This window comes from Strigops habroptila, chromosome 1, assembly GCF_004027225.2.
Source record: "Strigops habroptila isolate Jane chromosome 1, bStrHab1.2.pri, whole genome shotgun sequence".
Taxonomy (NCBI): domain Eukaryota; kingdom Metazoa; phylum Chordata; class Aves; order Psittaciformes; family Psittacidae; genus Strigops; species Strigops habroptila.
Window position 1 is genome coordinate 37,803,290 of NC_044277.2, and position 22,566 is coordinate 37,825,855.

The following is a 22,566-nucleotide window of genomic DNA, read 5'->3' on the forward strand; positions in this document are numbered from 1 at the left end:
GGTGCTGCTGTGAATGGGGGAAGGAGGCAGTTGAACTTTAGAGGCCACTGCCAACATAAATTATCCTGTCATTGTATGTTTTTATGTGTGGGCTGGGAATAAAGTAAGATCAGCAACAGAGCTTAAAGGACCATTTTTGCTCTCAGTGAGCTTAGGACCCTGCATATTTCCACAGAGCAGGCAGTGCCCCAGACAGGGGAATAATGTACGTGTTTTTGCAACTTGGTTTTTATTAGAGAGCAACTGGCTTTCAGAACAGAGAAATGTGCTAGGTCATATACAGTAACTCTGATTCCTGCCAAAATCTGTCATCCCAGGGGCTGATTCTGTGTAAAAATCTAGCATCCCAGGCCTTTTCTTTTTTGTATTGACGCAGAGATTTGTGTAGTAGAGAAAGGAATGGATTCAAGTGTAGGGTTTTCTTTTGTTTATTGATTTTAAAGCCAGAATCTCAGGTCTTTACTCAGTTTTGAGTGTTGCTTTGAGACAGGCCCCTTGTTCATGACAGTGTCAGCTTTTCCTAAGCAAGGACATTAGGACTGGGATCAGTAGCCTTTTGGTTGAGTGGGAACTGGATGAAAATTGGGAAGATTCTCAGGTTCAATGCAGGATAATCTTTCTGTGGGGCTTGATCTGCTACCTGGAATAATTTCTTAATCTTTCCTGTGAAGAAGAGTCCCTCCAGCTCCCTTCACAGAACAAATCTACTTTATCAGCGCTTTATTATTGTTTGTCTTCATGAGTTTACAGCTTTCCTGATTTTAAGGAAGTCTCTGCTACAATTCTTGGATTTACAGCTGGTATGTTAAAAGGCTCCAAATTTGTCTAAGAGAAAAATGGATTTTTTGAATGCTCAAAGGCGTTTCTCACAGTTTTCTGATTATTTATTGTAAAAATATACAGTCTGGCATGCTGAGCCAGATACCGATAATCAGTGACAGCATAGCTGACTCATTTTGGTTGTATAGAACCATCATAACTAATGAGTATCAAAACATTAGCTAACAAGTTGAGCAGAGTCTCTCCTGCTCTGCTGACGTGCAGCTTGTTTGTGCTCTGAATGAAAGCCACACAATGGTAAGCTGCCAACACACTGCAGCTGATTATTTAAAAACCCCACATGGTTATGTTCATATCAGAGACTGGCGCCCCTTGTGAGTATGCACTTTTTATGTAGCTGTCTCAAATCAACGTGAAACTGAAGGTTACCCAAAATACGGAGCATTAATCTAATAAGCCTCTCTTGCTATTGCTACTTGTAAGGTACAGATGCATGGGTATGAAGTTGTCAGTGTGTGTGGGCATTATATTGCATTGACAGTTTCAAGATTTGTAAGAGCACTTGAGTCTGTCCTCTGTGCACATCTGATTCCCATAAAATATTAACAAGAGTTATAGGCCACGTTGTTTGTGGACTCTACTCTCTAGAGTTCAAATTTTGTAATGTTTGTAGACTTTTTGCCATCTTTTTTTTTAACTGTTATCTGATGTTTTCATCTGATGTCATTTTACAAACAAAACCAGAGCCAACAAAAGGCAGAACAGCTCCAGAGAACCACACAAACACACAGGATAAACCACGACTTGCAACGCTTTGCTACACTCAGGCCTTTCCACTTGTTAATATTTCTCCTTCTGAATCACTTTTTTGTGTGCTTACCCAGCCCCCATCTGAGCTACATTTTTCCTGCTCTGTAGAAGAATTAATTTGATTTGACTTCCATTTATTTAAGTGCATGTTGACAACCATTTATTTATTTCAGCGTGCATGTATGGGCTTATCAGAGAGCAAAAGATGTGGAGCCTGTTGGCATGTTGTTAGGAAATATTATGGTATTAATTATTATTTTCCATTAGGTTGCCTGTCTAATTTCAGTTTGTAAATCCCTAATGACAGAACCTTTTCTGTGAATAGCTATTCCAAATATCACCTTCCTTCAGAACATGGGAATGTAATAAATTTGCTGCTGGATCAGGCCAGTGGGTCATCCAGTATGCTATCTTTAGCAGTGTCAGAGATGATGTACAGGGAGAGGGCATGAGTGTGACCACTTTTTGTCGTAGTCCCTAGTCATCTACCATCATAGGACTAGGAGTGCTAGAGGCAGCACCTCAGCTGTTCTCTCTAGTGTCTAGTTTTGGACTTGTCCATAACTTGCCTAATGCATTTATGAAGCTGCTGATACTGTTTGGGACCACAGTGCTTATGACAGCAAGTTTACAACCTGCTGTGTAAAAAATAGATCACCAATCCACTTTAATTATTGCCACATCTAAGGAAGTAGCACAGCGAGATCTTAAACACAGATGACAAGCCCGTTCTACCTTGGGCTTTAGCAACCCAGTACAAAATGATAATTCTTGTTCCAAGGAGCCTACTATATATTTTAAGCATCCTTGAGCAAAACCTCAAAGTTACAGAAACCATTGGACCGGAAAGTGCTGACTGCCTGTTTCAGTACCTTTAGTAATGTTGGTTACTAAACCTGAACTTAGTCTTAGACTTGCAACCATGTTGCAAGTCGTGGTTTATCCTGTGTATTTGTGTGGTTCTCTGGAGCTGTTCTGCCTTTTGTTGGCTCTGGTTTTGTTTGTAAAATGACATCAGATGAAAACATCAGATAACAGTTAAAAAAAAAGATGGCAAAAAGTCTACAAACATTACAAAATTTGAACTCTAGAGAGTAGAGTCCACAAACAACGTGGTTTTGAACTTAGTTGGTTACTAAACCTGAACCTAGTCTAGTCTACTAAACCTGAACTTAGACTACAGGGAAGTGTCTTCCCTGTAGACACTTAGTCTAGTGTCTACAGTAGTCATAAGTACATCCCTCTCTGTGTTTGTGTTATGTTGTTTTTTTTTTTCAGTAGACCACCCTGACCTCTATTGAGCTGGTAGAAAGGAAGGAGGCCTGGAGGGGATGCAGAGACCTAAAGATACTCTTAAAATGCATAGTAGGTGTGTTCCTTGGAAAGCAGTTCCAGCTACAGGGTTTTTTGCACTGTGGCCCCCCGCTTTAAGCGGTAGCTAAGTGTATTTTGCAGTATGTCTTCCTGTCAGGCTGTTTATGCTGCTGCACAGACTAATTCTAGACCTCTTAACGTTTTACAGTACTACACAGAAGTTTTGATGTCATTTTTCTAGGTGCTCTATAGCCTTATCATAGGAAAATCTTTGTCCTGATAAGCCTGCTGCCTAAGACAGGACAGCAGTCTGTGGATAAACTGGAGTCATTGCTGGTATGGCCTGAAGCGCTTGCTCATTTTCCTCTTGCTGGGGCTCTGCATTTTCCTTTAAAATCTTCAGAAAAAAACCCATTGTTGTCAGAATGCTGACAAACATCAGATTAGACTTCACCTCCAAAGGAGTGTAACACACTGAAAGCCACAGTAGCTTTAGCCAAGACCCGCCTGTTGACACAGTCAAAGTCATGGTGTCTTTACATTTGGCGATCGCCCTCAGCGCTATTGTTCCAGCCACCAAAGGACAAGCTTGCTTTGACATGTCCAACCAACCGCGTCGCAGTGCCATGCTGCGCTGTTCTCGCTGCACCAAGGGCATTGCCATCCCGACTGCGAGTCACCCCAGCGCTTTTCTTTCGCGTTTGCTCCTTAACGTCAGGATTTAGGTGAGAACTGTGGGGCTCCCCGCGCCCCCTCTAGTGGATAGCTAATGGAAAGGCCAGGCTCGTCTCTGGGAAAATGCAGTGCTCCGGCTCTGTCTGCTCGGGTGGTGGTAGTTCTGTGCTTCTGACGTGAGCCTGGGAGACTGAAACCTCGTTATTTGATCCTGCGGTTTTGTTCCTTTAAAAGCCAAAGGCAAATCAAATGTGTACCAAAGCTCTTTATAGCTGATAAAGTACATGGCACCAAGTAAATCCATGGGCAATAGATAGCTTAGTTGTAACAGGGAGAATTTGTATGTCTAGAAGTTTTGTAGCTGTGGGGAAGTGCATTTGTATTAGTGTTCTCATGTGCAAAGGGATTATTATATTTTTCAGAAAAATGTTTCATGTTTTTAGCACAGCAGATGCCTTTGATCGGCAGGAATAGAATTATTTGTGTGATAATTTGGAATTGGATTTGATTTACAGTATGTTAATTTAAAATTTTGTATTGACTTTTGAAATGACAATCATCAAGAGGAGCGCCCAGAATTCTCATCAGAGATTAAATAAAGGGAGAGTGTTTGCTTGAGGAACTGGTCTTCTAAAATGCTGAAATGCCTGACTTAACTCCTGTTGTCTGAGGGTCAATAAGCATTTCACAGAGGCTGTTACTGTGCAGAAATGAAACACAAAGTAGGAAGACAGACTATCTGTTTTAAAAGCTAATTTTGGTGAAGGTGGAAACAATGTTAGATAACGGTGACATTTTAACTTCTTAGACACATGGCTGAGCAAAGCATTGATCATGATTTTACAACAGGAATTAAATCTAAGAGTTTGTATTTTTTAGCTATTTTATCTATCTGAAATGTGCAAAAGTTGTTGGCAGATAAACTTCAAAGCAGCTGTGCTTAGGATGTTGAGGCTTTGCAATGTTATCAGACCCAGCCACAGAGATTGCATTTTAGCATTAGTGCTGGAAAAACTCGTGTTTGAAATGCATATTACCTCTCAGTACAGTAGATACTGCCCTTCCTTCCTTCCTTCCTTCCTTCCTTCCTTCCTTCCTTCCTTCCTTCCTTCCTTCCTTCCTTCCTCCTTCCTTCCTTCCTTCCTTCCTTCCTTCCTTCCTTCCTTCCTTCCTTCCTTCCTTCCTTCCTTCCTTCCTTCCTTCCTTCCTTCCTTCCTTCCTTCCTTCCTTCCTTCCTTCCTTCCTTCCTTCCTTCCTTCCTTCCCTCCTTCCTCCCTCCCTCCCTCCCTCCTTCCCACCTGCCTCTCTTCTTCTCTTTCCAACTGTTCTGTCTTCCAGCACTTTTCTTAAACACCACTTCCCAAATCATGCTGTGACAACTCACCAGAAGAGACTTTGTGTTTACTATCCTGTGTCTGCTGCCTGACTTGCATTCATGCATTAACTCCTACAGGCCCTGCTACCCTGTGGGAGAAGGCAGTTGAGGGCTTGTATTTTACTCTAGCATCTCTTTCACTGCTGTCCCTAAGGTGGTCCTCCAGCCATTTTTCCCTGCTTGACTTTCTGTACGTTTAACCTTTCCTGAAATCACTTCTCCTACTCTTACTACTGACATTTGAGTGACTCGTCTTGGGAGGGGATAATGTGGAACAAGTGGCATTAAGATAGTACAGTTGACCAGTCAAATGTGTGTTTGGACAGCCTATGTCCATAATCATACTCCTGCCTTGGAAGAGTGCTGGCTGGCTGAGAAGTAAAATTGGTGGGTTTCATCAGCTGACATTATTTCAGAATTCAAAGTGAGGGAGTTGGTAAATCACCATTACCATCATTAGCATAGTTACACTTTTGTTGTAGATATTTGGTAACTGGCTATACGTCACTTTCTCTGAATCTGACCTTTTTTTTCTTGGGATTCCTGATGTTTGTAATAGGAATCTACTTATATATACATGCACAGCCATAGGTGTACACGTATGTATACTCAAACATACACACACACATGCTGAGGCTTTGTTAATTGTTGTTAACCGCTGGTGGTTTTTTAATTGCAAAACATATTTCTCTATCAATCTGTTTGCACTGCTTTGTTTTAGCTTCATCTAATGCACTGGAACTCCACACTGTACAGCAGCATTGATGAGGCAGTAGGGAAGAAGCACGGCGTAGCTATTATTGCTTTGTTTGTGCAGGTAAGTTTCCTATGTTACACTATCATTTGTCTGAAGAGAATGAGTTCCTTTCCATTTTCTTTCACTTTTAATGATTTCATAAAATAAAACAATGTATGACTGCTGGTATTCTATTAGAAACGTACTTCTCAGTAATGTCTTCTATGTATGTGTACTGAAATTCCATTGTGAATTAAACAAGTAATTCTTGTTTAAACGGGCTATTGGAAGTGTGTTAGTTAAAGAAGGGGTGATATACATAACCGAACATCTCTCTGTGACTCTGGCTATAAGCAGATATCCAGTCTCCATTCCTCTGAGGGCAGAATGAGGGTTGTCAGGAGGCACAAGCACTTCACTATCTCTGTGTTATGTTGTTCTCCATTCCTGGCCAAGCCTGCTGTTTGAGAGTTGAGGAACTATACAGAGGAGATGAGGAAAGGAAGAAAAGGACTAACCCATTGGCACAGCTAAAAACCAATAGTAGGCTTGTGCTTTTCTGAACTCAGAGGCAAGTGTGTTTCTTCACACAGAATGAATGTGAGGTGGTGTGACATTACTTCTTCAGAGATGCCAGTCTGATAATATAGCAAGTCTTGCCACAGACGCCCAGAAAAGGCTGCAACAAGGAGATTTAGACCTTCCTTGGGAGAAGGTGTAATGCAAGCTGGGAAGTTAGTCCCATAATCTAATTGCTGTTGACGGTGTTTCAAGGGCTGCACCCTATAAAGAAGATTTTCAGTTTTAGTCCACAAACACCAGATTCTCGTCCTCCTCATGAGAAATGGGAAACTGTTTTATTTAAATGGGTTTGGAGGAAGAGGTTTAGAGTTCGTGCTTAGATCAAATGAATTTTCTTTCACGGTGATATTATTAGTTTGTTGTATTTCGTAATGAGTTTATGAGTGCCTTTGAGCTTTACCTCTGTTTGAATTTAAAGTTACATTGGCTACAGCTCCAACACCCAGAACTGCTAAAAATGGAAGTTAGAAAGTCTTCAGTTTTGTATCTGGAGGGCTGTGTAATAATTGCTTATGTAAGTCACCTTCTAATTCCAGCAGAGGTAACCTTCGAGTTAGTTAGAAAGTTATATATAAGTAAGTTCTTAAATAAATCTGAAACTTCAATGATACATTTTCCATTTCTGGTCTCTCACCTTCGTCAGAGTTCGTAAGCATTCCAAAGGGCTTTTTCATTTGCCAAGAAAGGCATGATGTAATTACAACTGGCCAAGGAATAATAGCATTTATGCTACTTATTAAAGGAACAGGGAGAGGAAATTCGGTGTACATTTCTTCTCTTACAAAGGCATGGAAATGTAGTAGTTTTGCACCACAGTTCTCAAAGACATCATTTTAAGTCCAGTGAAAATATTTTCACTTATTTAAGTGTCAGCCCTTGGTGATTATTAATTTAGAAACAGTGTCTTTGAAGTGATTCCCATATCTTTTACGCACTTTGAAGGTTTTAAATTGAAATTCCATTCTGAAACAAAAGAAAATCCTCTTATATTTCTTGAAATAACAACGTACTTGTTTGACATTCAGTTTTTTCCTTCCAGTGACTACTGTGCCGTTCTATTCCAAAAGAAACAAAAAGCAAACAATTTCTCAGGCTCCAGTTCTACTCTCACTCATACCTGCTTCATTCCTCACCTCAAATGTGTACACATTGGCAGTCAAGTGGAAGGCTGTCCTTAGTCTTCCTATTTTGACAATGTTGTTCTGAAGGTAAAAGCTAGACTCCTAGAATGGATGTTTTAGATCAGAAGCATCTGAAATCAGTGTGCAGAGTGAACAACATTCACGGAAAATAAGAATCTCTTATTTCAGCAATGGGTTTCTTTTGAAAACCCTATCTTCTGTGCATTTGGTAAAGGCAGTGCTGTAGGCTGCTGGGATCACTGGCGGGATCCCAGAGGTGCCATGAGGGAGGGGATCTGCCATTCCGCACTCTTCAGGCAGGAAAAAGCTCCCCCGAGCTTCACAAATACCTTGGGCCAGATTTGCAACACTGTGGGGACAAATCAAAAAGTGTCTGTCATGCTCGTTCACTCTGTTCCTTTCTGTGTACTTTTCTGACAACAATGGGTAAGGACAAACTGTATCCTTGGCATTTATGTGCCATAATGCTGCATGATTTTGACTCCACATGCAGTATATGCTGCAAAACAGGGTTAGTCAAAACTTACCAGGCTAACTGTAGCTCTTCTGTTCTGCCTGTTTCTGTCTCTGCTTTAAAGTTACTTACATCTTATTTCCTTTTGACTAGGGGCTTTACAGTGATTTAATTGTTTGCAGTTGCCATGTACCAGTGTATTTGGTTAACACAATGCTGTGTAGTTTGACTAAAACCAACTACAGAACTTACTGTTCTGGCTGACCTCTGTCTTGCCTTAAAGGTTCTGAAATAGCAAAATTCTGAAACTCATCTCTGCTTGCTGCATTTCAGATAGGAAAAGAGCATGTAGGCCTAAAGGCTGTAACCGAAATTCTCCAGGACATCCAGTACAAGGTAAGGCATTGTCTGAAGAAATGCTTCCTTCACTGACCAGGTAGAGAGAGAGTAAGCGAGTGAAGGGTCTGTGTGAAGCTAAGAGATGGGTTTCACATGTGTTTGTAGTAAAGCTCTGTGTGAAAACGTGGTCTGCATGTTTTTGTGGTCTGCGTAAGAACCTCAGCGTTTTACAGTATTCAGATAATATACAGTCTTTGTAGTTGCTTCCTTTTCTGGTGGCCAGAAAATTTGATCTCCTATATCAGTAACTGATTGCAAATAGTACCTTTTCAGTGATTTTCATGGAGTCAGTGTGAATGTAAGCACTGCAACATGCTTAGCGAACACCAGCAGCAGTATCTCCAAACCTATCTGGTTTTAATTTGTAGAGGAAAAGAATAGATGAACTGAGCAGCCATATTAACTTGCAGTGGGAAATCAGCAAACACACAATGCCGTCTTGTCAGTCGGATTATGTGTGGGGATCCTGAAGGACACATAATAAGCCTAGCAGGACTGAGGAGATATGAGTGCTCTCCAGAATGTTGATGCTATCTTAAATGACCTTGGGCAAGTTACTTCCATCTCTCTGCTTCATGTCTCTGTCTGTGACATAGAAATAATCATACTTATCTTTGATTTTAAAGGACTTTGAGATATATTAATGAGATGTTCTGTATTGGTCTGGAGAAATTAGCCATTCACCTCGGTGGATGCTGAAGTGTAGAAAAATTAGAAGCTATTACTAGAATGAAATTGAAAATCTTTCAGTCGAATAATATATGGTAAACTTTAGTCATGATGCTTAAGATTACAAGCTCATTGTTTATGAAGGTGTCAGGGAAAACAGTTAGTTTATAGAACTCTGTAGTTTCATTACTGAAATGACAGCCAAGTAGAGAAAGGTCGTGAAAGGCCTCATCATTGTGAGTGTGTTATACTAATGACTTTCACGGGGTCAACATCAAATGTACTTTTGGCATACGTAAAATTTTCTTGCATTAAATATGTGGAACGAGCTTTATCTTACTAAGTGTCATCCACATCAGTCAAGGCAAAGCCACTTTGGCCCTTGGATTTTAAACTCAGTTTGTATGGAAACTCTGAGTTTCATGTGGAGAATTTCAAGGCTGGGACCTGGAAGGAGCCCAGGTACTAAAGGCAGAAAGTTAACAAATTGCTGGGATAACCTTAGAAGTAAAAAATAGAATTAAAAATGTGTTTGTGTAGCTGCAGGGACAAATGTAAGAATGATTAAATGGGGGCTAGTAATGAGGTTACTTTGCACAGGAATTCAAGGCTTAATGTTATAAGAACACACAGTGTGTTTTAGCTCTCCATTCATCGTCATTTTATTAAGAAACTAGATATGAGATTGATTTGTATTCACTTTTTCAGGGAAAGTCCAAAACAATACCCTGTTTTAATCCCAACTCTTTATTGCCAGGTAGGTGCCTTTGCTTACTTTTGTGTGTGTGGATTAGTAGCTTATTGCAGAGGCCAAGACAATCTTGAGCTAAAGCACAGCCTAATTGCAAGCCTGGGAGTGTGTCCCATAAGGTGGTAATGCATTTTGCACCTAGTGGTGCTACCAGGGATAGGGATGAAGTCCCTTTGGAATTTATGATACATCTGCACCTGTGAGTGGGTTGTGATACTGTAGTCCATGCACTGCTGGCAACACTGTGGCTACTTTTCTTGATGATTTATCATCCCATCTAAAGGGGAAGCTGTGTGTATTCCTTTCTCTGCTTTGTCACAGAATAGGAAGTGTAAGGTTACCCACTTACCAAGGTAGCCTTTTGGCAGTATCAAAAGGCAATGCCATAATGCAGTGACAGTTGTGTAGCATACAAGGAGTAGTGACAATGGGAGACAAATTCTAATTCATATAGCTAAAAGTAAAAGAGTAATAACAATAATAAAGAGTAAAACAACCACTACCTCTACTACTTGTCTACTACTTGTCTACTACACTACCTTGTCTTGAAAAAAACATGACTTTTAAAAAAAGGCATTTCTACAAGATGAATATTTCTGCAAGGAATCCTTGTGAGCTAATTTCTGCATCATAGTGGCAAGATCTTTAATTTTCAAAGTACTCCAGGTCTACATGAAACTGTATTAATTATATATATCAAAAGAATATTATTTAGGTTGCAAAGTCAAGCACTCAGCAATTAGGAATTGCAGGAATTAAGGCTGCCTGTGCCCCTTCATGCATATACGTTATAAAGCATCTTTTAATTGCGTGACCATAAGGTATTTTTTACAGGACCCCAGCTTCACAGTTCCTGTTTGATGCTGATCGAGTCACATACATAAACCAAATTTTTCATAAGTCATCTCTAACTATGTGTTCCTCATTTTCTAGGTGCCTGACTTGAGATCATGGGGTCTGATTTGCAGAAGTGCTGAGTGCTTACACCTCCAACTGAAGTCAATGGGAGCAGTGCTCTGACTGCATTAAGTGCTATAGAAAGTTAACTACTCTGAGAAATCAGGTTCTAAGCATCTCATATTGAACATCTCAAATGAATAGATGCATTTGACATTAACTTCTCTGTGCCTCAGTTCCCCATCTGTAAAGTGTGGGGGTAATCTGTCTTTCCTCACCACAATGGGGTGTTGGAAGGATAAATTCGTGTTTGTGGAGCACTCAGACACTGAAGAAATGAGTGCATTAGAAATACAAAACATAACAAAATGTGGTCCTTCTAACAAGCAGGATTTGAATAGCATGGGAAAAAAAGACCAAGGACCACATATTGTACCAAGAAATCCAAATGTTATTAGAGGATTTTCAAAACAAAATAATCCATCTTTGCAAGTAAATGATGAAAGGTTCTCTAGAAAAGACATATATGGTCATCTAACAAGATGGTGTCACAGTGCATGCACAGGATGGGCTGAATTAATTCTTGCAGTTCTTGATAATTCTTGAGTGTTTGATAATGCAACTTGCTTTCAATGGATTTGCTATGTAATTCCCTAACTGAGAAAGAAAATTATTCCAACAAACCAAAATCCATTCACTGACAATCGCAGGCTTCATTAGCAAGATTTAATTCTACTGATACTCCTCTGAGCTAGTAGTGAAATGGCAGTAACAGGTTAGGTCAACCAAGCAAGTTTATTTGTTTCCAGTCTCACATTCTGTCCTTGTCAAGCCAGTCACAATCTTCCCTCTAGCTCTCCATGGCATGATTAACCACCCTTTGTTTCCAGTTTGTTTCTACGTTTGTTTCTTGTCCCTTCTTTTACAGTCAGGCAGTTTCCTCTCCATACATCTTAAGCTGTGTCAGGGAGTGATTTGTGAGTATCTCCTACAGCAGCAAAGGAAAGCACTGTGTAGTCTTGCAAAGTGCAGTGTAACTGAAATCTTCGAGGAATTAAAATTATTAACATCAAACTGTTGTATGTTGTGTTGTATGTAGAGTTAAAACTCTGCTTGGACAAGCACAGTTTCTTGAGAGACAGCAGTTCTTTAGGAACCTATTAATAAGCTTATAAACTTAATAAAATAAATTTATTCGTAAATAAACCTTGGTTTTTTTCCCCTATGAAATTCAACTCACTTTTCCAAAGCTAGGAGGCTCCAGTGCATCTCAAAAAATATGTCACTAGAATTGTGAACTGAAAAATTTGGCTTGAACTGCTTTCACTCAGTTTTTCTAAAAAATGAAATAGAATCATCCTTGAGACATGTCCTAAATGTGGAAGTCAGTGAAAACTTGATCATCACAGCCCCACTGCCTTCAAAATGTGATGTCTCTTGTAGCTTTGTCACTAACAGGAGTTCTTTATCACCACATTATTTGTTTGCTGTGTTAGTTTAATGAATTGTGCATGTTGTTTTTGACATGTATAAAGTGGCATTTTCATCTTTAAAATACTCATGTGCAGGGGGAAGTTACTGCAATATAATAACCAGAAGCTCATGTACCTTCACTTGAGAAAGTAGGGGACAGTGCTTGCCAGGTTATAAATTCACACCTTAGCTTACTGTGTACTAACTTCGTCATATGGGCAAGCTCATGGCTGTCATAAGCTGTCATAATTGAAAGACAGAGTGATCTTCCTTAATGTCATTAAAATTCCACATGTCTTTTAATTTCAGATCCTCTTCTGCGTGACTACTGGGTGTATGAGGGCTCTCTAACCATTCCACCCTGCAGTGAAGGTGTCACCTGGATATTATTCCGCTATCCTTTGACTGTGTCCCAAGTGCAGGTAACAGCTGTGCTTAAAGTGACCTTGGAATATGGTTATGAGCTAAAGGTTATAGTGTGCAAATATATATATCGGGACATTATATCTGTTCTCCTTGAAGATCCCATTAGATCAGTACATGTCTTTTCAAATAAAGGTTAAGCCTTTTGAGTCACTGAAAGCAATGCAAAGGTCAGAGATGAAAAACCTTATCGTTTATCATCTGCATTTAAAATAATTCTTTATTTAAGTGAAAGAAAAAGAAAGAAAGAAGTCAGTGGGCAAAAGAAATTAAATTCTTTGTAATTGTAAGCTTTCAAATATCACTGCTTTTTGATGTTAAAGGAACAAAAAGTCACAGGGAGACGCTATGTCCTGGAGAAGGAAAAATGTTAACGTAGTACAGGCTAGCTATATTGCATTGAACTATATTTAACTTACCTTGCTTTTTTAATTCTGTTTTATAATATATGTCAAATGGAAACTACTTATTTAAATTTAATTTCACAGGTATGTATTTTACAGTTGGGTTTTTTTATAAATTTTATCTAACAGTCATGTAAGCCTTTCTGTAGAAAACATTTCAAAACTGTCTGCAAATAATCCCAGTAAAAACAATGAAAACTCGTGATGCATATTCTCCCACAGTGTGTGAATCCCCATTGGAGAAATGTGAGTTTAATTCAAGTGAAACTATTGATAATCCCTGAAGGTGAATGTGTTAATTTTCATTGCCTGCTCTGAAGCATGTGCAAACACAAGGGAAAAAGTATTAAAGGTGATAAATTCAGATTTACATTATTTCATCTTTAGTACTCTAAATTTTTTCTAGTAATCCCAGCACAATATTTTCACAATTTGGCAGTGTTTCTTTTCATATGAAAACTGAATTCTAGTTCTAGTCATAGGATAAAAGCAGTAGCTCCCAGTAAGCTTATTTGTATGGTAGCTGCAACTTAAATGTATCCCATCATGAATCTGGTATTTATTTGCTTATGAAAGGATAAGTCTTACGGCTGCTTACTACTGAGTAAAGAGGAAACAGAACTCTGTCGGCATTATTAGGTTCAGAATAACTTTAAAAGACACAGTGCATTTTGTAACTTGGCAGCTAATTGTCCAGATATGATATGGATAAATGAGTACTTAATCAGAATTATACAGACCATAGCTATTACACTGAGACATTGTATGATTTTTTATTTCATGCTACTTGCACATTTTGTAGTCTCTATTCCCTTTTAATCCAGTCAATGCACAGAGGAAGGCACAGTTCAAGCCATCCATGTGTGGTGGGAGATGGAAGGCCAGGTTGGACAGAGCCTTGGGAGACATGGTCTAGAGTGAGGTGTTCCTGCCCATGGCAGGGGGGTTGGAACGAGATGGTCTTAAGGTCCTTTCCAACCCAAACCATTCTATGATTCTATGATTCTATGGTGAGAGGGTGAATGAAAGAGGAATTAATCAGAGAAATGGGACTTTAGTTAACATTATTATGTACTCACACTTTACCACAAGAAAACAAGGTATTGGAGCATGGTGTGAAGGGGCTGAGTCTCCAGAAGATAATATTATGCCTGGGGAAAAGAGTGTGATTCATAACCATGGCCTTCTTTAGGTGAGGGGTAGCTGTTTTCTGTTTTGCTGCCTTAAGTTGTTATAAACCAAATCCAGCAAGAACATTGCAGTGACAAAGGGCACATAAATCATGAAGGGTCTTTTTTCCTGCCACAGACAGGTATGTATGGAGGTGAGACGTGGCACTGGAGCAGAGTGAGAGACTGGAGCGAATGTATGCCAATATGATCCACAGTACTTTGTACTTGTCGTAGATCATCATCACTTAGGAAAAAAAAAATCCTTACTGATAATTATGAATGCAGCAGCATTAAAGTTAAGGTTGTGCAGAAAAAACTTGGTAAGGACATGAAGGACTTTTGCCAAGGTGGGATAAAAATTTTACTTCCATCAGATACTGCTTTCAGATGTCGATTGAAAACAAGCATGTGGACAAGTGAGAGATAGTGATTCTGGGATTCTGAATTCAAAAGGGACTGAGAGTTCTCCATGATGCCCAAAATAAGATTTTTGGGTGCCAGAATATTTTGCTATAGCCTAGACATCCAAGATTTTAACTTGTAATTAGCATTTTGGCTGCAGTTAAGTATTGGGCCTCTTTTGTGCATGTGGGCATGAATGCCTATGAGAGATTCAGTTTAAGGAGATGTCGGAAATGTAAGGGTTTTTGTCTATGGAAAATAAGAGGATGTAGTATAGCATACGCCATTCTGTCATCCATGGAAGGCTGGTAAAGACATTTAATTTTATTAAGCCTGCTTGTAGTGTTAAAGCATAGATTTCAGCACAAATGCATTTCTAATGGATTGAAATACACTATTTTACATGTGTCATTAACTTGTAGAACTTTCTTCTGTGGGATATTAATGAACACAGCTTATGAAACTTCAAGCCACTTATATAAATACTAGTAGCATCTGTGTTTATAGGCGATAAGAGACAAATTCAGGGCTTTCTACTTTCATTTTTCAGGCCATAAAATAATCAACTTCTGAGCATCAATAACAAGAAACACTGAAGAGCAACACAGTCTGATATGGAATAGGTTTTATTGCCTTCCTCTGATGAAGCTACTTAATATATTGGAGACAAGATATTCATATTCTCTTTTTCTATAATTAACACAACAATATTGATTAGCTTAACAAACTGTGGGTTATAAGGGAAAAAAAATGAAGAAAATTGCAATTCTAGTTCATGGTCACATCTGTATATTTTCACGTTTGCTTATTTTGAAACAATGAAGTAACTATTTTGGCATAGGCATAACAGGCTGACCATTGCAAAGTAGAGAGCCTTTTTCTGTTTCTTCTGAAGACATTTATAGATGGTAAAGTTCAACTGATGAGGTGATTTGCTACTGATCCAAGTCAATGTTCAGTGAAAGAAGATTCATCTCTACACTCAGTGAAGTGGAGCACCTCACTTCAGCAGCTGGGGTCTGAGTGTGTTGGTTATATGAATAACAAAAGAGCAAGCCAGGACTGCAGTTAGGATGTACTTTGCTGGAGTCCAGTGCTGTTTCCTCATTGGAAGTCACTAGCTTCACTTCCATCAGAGAGCTGTTTCCCTCACAGGTCTTTCTGTGAGGTCTGGATAAAGTGTGCAGGCAACTCTTCTCCCCTGGAGAATAAGGGCTTTGCAAATCTGGTTCTGGGAGTTTTATTACTGACCTGAGTGGAAAGAAGCTTGTCTAGGAAGCTGCACCCTGCAGTGCTTTTTTAACATATTCCTGCTCACCTTGTGTGTTTTATCATCCTCACTTGTCTTATGTTGTAATATACAGCCCAGAAAGAACTGTGTTGACTGCTTTTGTGAGACACCTCACCCATGCATGCACATTGCTGAAATGCAATGGGTGAAAATAGAAAAATCATTCCTATTAGGCCAGTAAAGAGCAGGAAATAATTGAAAAAGACTTGCTCGTGCTTCTCTCCAGTATATTTTTAAAAAACTGGACATTTATGAATAATGTGCTTTGTGGTTCACTGAAGCCCAGAACAAGTACATTGTCTAAGCCACTCAGAATAGGGATTTTAAACAATGATGCAGCATGGAGCTGTCATTCTGCTGTACTCATTGTCAGAGTTAACTGGCTTTGTATTGAGTGGCAAGGTCTCTAGTCCTTTTGTGTACCTCATTCAAAATCAAGACCTCCCAAAGCACAGAAATAGTAGCTAGCATATGGTGCTGGAGTGGGAATTGTGTAAAATTTATGTAGTCTGTGAAATAAAGTGCTCTGACAGGTTCATGGTATTCAGGCAAAAGGATAATGCTTCTATTCCTCATGTAGAAGAAATGTCTGTAGAAAACATGCAAATGCTTTGTTTCTTGTGTTCTATTCTACAGCAAATATTTAAGGGAAGTAAAGAAAAGCAGTATTCAGGATCCGAATAAAGGGAAGTGGTAAAAACATTCTTGCAAAATTCTTCAAAATATAAACTGATAGTGACTGTTAACATTGTGGATTTACTTCTTCACTGGTTAGAATTTGTTGTGTGAGCAGGCCTAAGTCATCCTCAGTGCGTTCTGGAATGAGAAGACATTTACAATTTTGTAAATGTCTATTGCTACTGAAAGTATGTGAATATCCAAGGATACTTAGCCATATGCCTCTAAAATATCTATTTCCTTGGCAGTCCTACAAGGTGTACTTCACAGCATTGGCTTGTGAGGGGTTAGGAGGAGATAGTGTGCAGTTCCATATGACATTAAGCAGGATATGTGGGGCACACATATTGCCTTCTCATGTGGAAATTTAATAGGGGAAATAGTGTCAGCACAGCTGGTGTCCTTTTCTGACAGAACTACTTCTCAAGAGTTAAGTAGATAACCATTGTGTATGGAGGGTCTCTGTCTGAACCATGACATGAAGGACTAAACAAGGAGGCTGGTGATCTCAGAAGCAATTCCGCTTTGGAGGAGAGTTACAATTCTTTACTTCCCTGAAGACTAAAGAGCAGGCACGGGGATCAGGTCAGTCCTACTTTCCTGACTGAAGAAACTGGAAGCTGCTTTGTGAGGAGTACCTCCTGGAGAAAGATTTTACTGTGGGGACTGGGGCAGAGCATTTGTAGTTATAGTAGGAGACAGCTCATAAATGCCAGCTTTGCAGAGCGCTGCTCTCCCTTCTCCTTCATCTGTGTTTGTTTGAAGTCTCATTCTCAATAGATCAAACAAAAGCCACATTCTTGTAAAATGCTGCTTCCTAAACTGCAAGTATTTCAGATTTTCGAGAGTTGATTCAGGCGTTGAAAGAGGCTACCTTTACCAAATCCATTCAGTGATTTACCAGTGCCAGACTCCTGAAGACTTTTTCAGTTCCAAGCCTGTAGTGGGTTTGTTTTCAGTTTGCTTTAAACAAACAAACAGAAATCATCCAAAACAGGATTCTGCCTCTAAAAGAACCTTCAAAGAGCTTTACAGTTCATTCTGCTTTTCATCTTTTGAGTCTAAACTGTTGCCTTATATCTCAGCTGCGAGAAGCTGAGTGTTGATTTTCAAGCACACTGCTTTCTGAGGAAAATAAAGCAGAGCAGAGATGGCCTCTAAATCGAGTAAATAAGTCTGTATCAATTCTGCTGTAGAGTGGAAAACAACAATGAAGGCAGTTGTCTTCCAGGTTGCAGTAAGAAAGTATTCTCTGCAGGCAGTATAAGAATAAAAATGTCATTAACTGCTATTTAGTACCTCATTTCTTTTAATTCTGGAATCACACTTGCGTCCTCCCTCTATTCCTTCATTGAGTGTTTTTCATGGGGAAATTAACTCTCTATAATCTCTTCGATGATAAAATGATTACATACTTCAGGCTTCATTTTGCTTTCTGTGTAGCTTGTTTTAAGTCACAGCTGAGCTGAATAGTGAGGCATCACAGGGTCAGTACAGGTACAATGGCTCAGGCTAGGGGAGTCAGCCTTCAAGTAGGTTTGCTGTATCCAGCTAAAATAGCTTGTCAATATGCCAGAGTAACACTAAACACAATTTTTTTAGTAGTTGTAACTGCTTATTTAAAATATCATTCTCTTAAATAAAACAGCAGTGTTGAACAATAAGGTATAATATTGCTGAGATACGCATTGATTTTCTTAGTTTTTTGTCACACTGAGCTTGATGCTGATACCAGGGATGGAGATGGAAGCTGCTCACGTTCTTCCCTACACATTTATAAAAATCTAGAAGGAGTCTATAAACCAGAAACATATTTGTTTTGGACCAATAGAAATGTTTTATATTGATTTTTTGATTGTATTTGATTTCTAAGTACACTTAGCACCTACATCTACAGAACCGCCAGAAGGAGTATTTTGTTTTGATGGGAGAAAACATATTTTTCCATATAAAATTTCAACAGACTTCCACTAAAACTGAGAGTCTGTTCAGAATTCTGGTTTAGAAAATAATTTTTATTTAAATGAAGCAACAGTTTCAGGCAATAGATAAATCACTGGAAGAAATTCAAAACCATTTATAGTCGACCAAGTTATTCATGAAACGCACTTCTTTGAAGAAGACCAGAATGATTACTCTCATGTCACAACTGTGAGATTGATTCATAGGATGTAATCTACAATGGCTAAGAAGGTTATAGATCCCAAAAGAAGCTGTGAAAAAGCAAAAGATGATAAGTTTATGCACATGGCCAAACCATGTGCATAAAAGTTCTTACTTTTATCTATCTGTTAAATGCTTTGACAGTACTGACAACTATTTTTAAATGTTATTAATGATGTCTATTGACCTTAGTATGTGGTACCCAAATACTCCAAGTATCAAAACTTCAGAAGTGGCTGATTTTGATTGTTAGTCATTAGTGAAGAATGTATCTCAGCTTTTTCATGTCTGTTTTTCTGCCTTTCAGATAGAGGAATTTCGTAGACTGAGGACACATGTTAAAGGTGCTGAACTTTTAGAGGGCTGTGATGGAATCCTAGGAGATAACTTCAGACCAACTCAGCCACTTAGCGATAGAATCATCAGGGCTGCATTTCAGTAGCAGAAGAGGAAGAATAACAAAATTTAATCTTTGTTCAGGTAAGTAAAAGCTTAGCAGAAAAATCAAAACATTGAAATAATTTTCATAGGGGATCTTTAGCTAAAGGAGAAAACACTGAATCCATCTCAGCTAATGTTATGATATATTGTCACAATCGTAAATTTTGACACTACTGTTTTTTTCTATCCTGTGATATAATAGTTTGGTTCTTGGAATAGTTTGATTACTTTTAGGTTTTTTAGTGGCTGGAATCTAATATACAATTTAGTGAATTGAAATATTTGTATTGTCTTCAGTAGGCAGTGGATCATAAACAGTTAGATCACAGTTACTTCTTGTAGCTTTAAATTTGTCCTGCTGCAGTGAGCAACAGCACAGTATATATAGGTTATGTGGTAGATTTCTGCAGTTATTGAGGTTCAGTAGTTGGTTTCTTACCTTTTTTTTAGAAGACCAGTCATTGGTGAATATTTCTAGTGTTACCTGTTAAAAAACAGGGTAGTAGTTCTGGAAGGAGGCTTTTATTTCTCAAAGGAGGCTTTTTTTACAACAGCATTGTAAAGCAAGGAGGCTCCTTGCTTTACAATGCTGTTCTTTCCCAACAAGACTGAATCTTGGGCAAAACCAGTGGAGATACAAGAGGAAACTCATTAATTTCTGTCATGACTAATATTTCATATTTCATTCATGGAAGTAGTTGCTGCTTCTTGTCATCAGTGATGTTTTCAGCCGCCTTGCTCACAGAGCAAGAATTTAAGGATTACATTGAATTCAAGGCATAAGAACTAATACATATGTGAACTCAGATTATCCGCACTTCAGTTATGACCTCCCATGTCATGTTCCCTTAGCCTCTATCAGTTACACGATAAATTCCCTCGGTGCTCAACATTTATGCCTAAACCTCATTATACTTAGTTAATGAATGTTTTACTATAATGAAAAACCTTGTAGTGAGATTTTTAGAGAGTTAAAGCACAGGGAAGTGGTTGAGTCCCCATCCCTGGAGGTATTTAAATGGCGTGTAGATGTGGCACTTAGGGACATGGTTCAGTGGTGGACTTGGCAGTGTTAGGTTAATGGTTGGAGTCGAAGATCTTTAAAGTTTTTTCCAATCTGCACATTTCTGTGATTCTAAGACAACTAAATACCTTGAAAGTAGTGAGTCAAGACACCAACAGTTGTGGCTCATTTTGTAATGAAGTGGTCCCACCTGGATATAAATAGTAAGACAGCTGATCTAGGAAGTCTTCGAGAAAAGAAGAATCTGTTCACTTGCTTTCTTTAGATTAAAGTTCTACTGCTTTTTAACATAGCAAATTTTTTCATCTACTATCCTACCATAAACTTTATTTAGATAGTAAAGGCTCTGGGTAGTCCCCTTTACCCTATTTTACTGGTAGAATCTGTTATATAAAAGTATCATTTTTTCTATCTGCACATTTCTTCAGAGCTATATGCTCACAAGAGAATGAATTAATTCAGAGTTTCACCTGGAAGCATGCTACTGAAAGGTTTTTGATAAACACTTTTGGGTAAGGACATCTATTCGTACATTAATTTTTTTCCCTATCTAGGTAATGATGGAACTCCTTAGTTCATGTCAGACTGTTACAGAGTTAATGCTCTTGAGAGCATGCTTTGGGCACAGCCCCCATATTCATATGAAGTTAACAAATGATTGGGCAGCTGATAACTCCTAAGAGAGATTGATAATTTAGTGCTTCCAAAAATGGATCCATTAAAACCGAGTGGGAAGATTATCTTTATTTCTGCATGTGACAGGGAATATTAAATGGGCTGGGACAGAGGTCAACAATTTCATGATCTTTCCATATAGGATAAGCATTGAATATAGTGTATCCATCTAAACATATTTGAAGTAAGGGTTTGTTTGTATTTTATAACCCTATTTAATATCCACACCCCTGAAGTTAAGCAAAGAAAGCAAAACATTGGTACTTTTATTAATATTGGTTTTGCATTCTGCTATTTAATTTTGGACACATCCCTAAGCCCAATTCTCAATTACATGGTTCTCTGCAGTCACCAAATGTCATCACTTTAATCTTGAAATGGATGTTTCAAATTCATCCCAGCTTCTGCATAAAAATTACTTGGGAAAATCATAGCAATATTAAAGTACAATTTTTCTCAGAGAGTGAATAATGCCCTCAGGCCAGTGCAGGTAATTCAACTCTGTAACAGTGAAATTACTTGACACACTGAGTTTGAATTTTCAGCATGAAAGAGTTTCCTTTACAATGCTGGAATTGAAATGTAAAAATTTCCCTTTTGCTTTCATGTTTGAAATTTTATTACATTTGCCAATACTTATAAAGATTTGTTTAAAATAATAAGATTTATCTTGGCCATGCTTCACAAAATAATCTGCAGTTTTAATTCCCAAATGATGGATTTTTTAATATAAAGTAATAGTCCTCACTGTAGGGCTATGCTAATTATGGACTCTCAAGCACTGAGAAAGAACTGTGACTTCTGGCATTGTGTAGCCCACAGAAGAAATGGCATTTGGCTCTCTACACCTGATTGAATTACTTATCAGAAATTCATTTGGCCAGGTCTTCTTTTTAGTTTTGGATGCATCAGTCCAAATAGCACTGAACCAATCAAGGATTCACAATATATCCTTGCTATTGAGTTTGTCTTTGGGGAGCTGGAAGAATGAAGTGTAAAAAGAAATTGTGTGGCTTTGATCACCTTTCTTCTATTCAAACAGAGAAAGAAAACAATCCTACTTACTTTGTAGTGATTTCCTCTCACAGTTCTGTCCAGGAGAAAGGTGTTGAGGAACAGTAGCTCCCCACACAGATCTCCGACATCCTCAGAAGACACCTTCCCTCAGGCATAGGAATGGGTAATGGTCCTTAAGCTAGGACTGCTGACATCGGCTGAATATTGCGATGATTCTCAGTAGCAGATGGGGAAGTAACAGTTTGCAGGGTAGCATCTACATAGTGATCCAAGAGGAAGCATTTTTTCCTTTCAGAGATTACCTTTTATTTTGAAGCCTTGGTATGTCTTGAATATATACAATTACAAACACACTGATGGACTTCTTTTCTGACATGATGCCCCTCTGCCAAGGCTGCTGGAACTCCTGTCAGTAAAGGTTTCAATATTTTCTATTATTCCAAGTCAGTGTGGTAGAGCCACTTGAAGAACCTCGAGGAACATTAGTTTTACATGACCTTGTCACTCTGTCAGGGAAAAATGGATACAAATATGTCCATAAGTGTTATATACACAGGAGTAGAAAGAGGTTGCTTGAAAGGTCTAATTAGTTTTGACTGAATCAGAATGCAGGCTTTATGCATGCCATGCTCACAAATCTTCAGAACATCTGCTCTTCAGCCTTGATTTAAACCTTGACAGAACTGAACCTTTTGTGGCTTCTGATGAAATGGCATACATTGATCTTTGATGCAATTTGTGTTAGTTTGTTGACTTGAAGGCAGAGTTGACACAAACATGATATATCATGGTGTGTTATATCAGGTAAAGAACTATTTT

General features: G+C 38.6%; 1 protein-coding gene across 4 annotated transcripts in view; it reads left to right on the top strand.

Annotated features, from left to right (window-relative positions):
- CA8 (carbonic anhydrase 8) overlaps positions 1-22,566 on the top strand; it is a 104,808-nt gene that overhangs the window by 18,689 nt on the left and 63,553 nt on the right. For all 4 annotated transcript variants that reach the window (XM_030504707.1, XM_030504725.1, XM_030504716.1 and 1 more), the window contains exons 4-8: positions 5,676-5,771; positions 8,202-8,264; positions 9,645-9,693; positions 12,367-12,479; positions 18,898-19,070. In XM_030504707.1, the coding sequence (XP_030360567.1) occupies positions 5,676-5,771; positions 8,202-8,264; positions 9,645-9,693; positions 12,367-12,479; positions 18,898-19,032 (456 nt within the window). In that variant the 3' untranslated portion in view covers positions 19,033-19,070. The remainder of the gene's footprint in view (positions 1-5,675; positions 5,772-8,201; positions 8,265-9,644; positions 9,694-12,366; positions 12,480-18,897; positions 19,071-22,566) is intronic.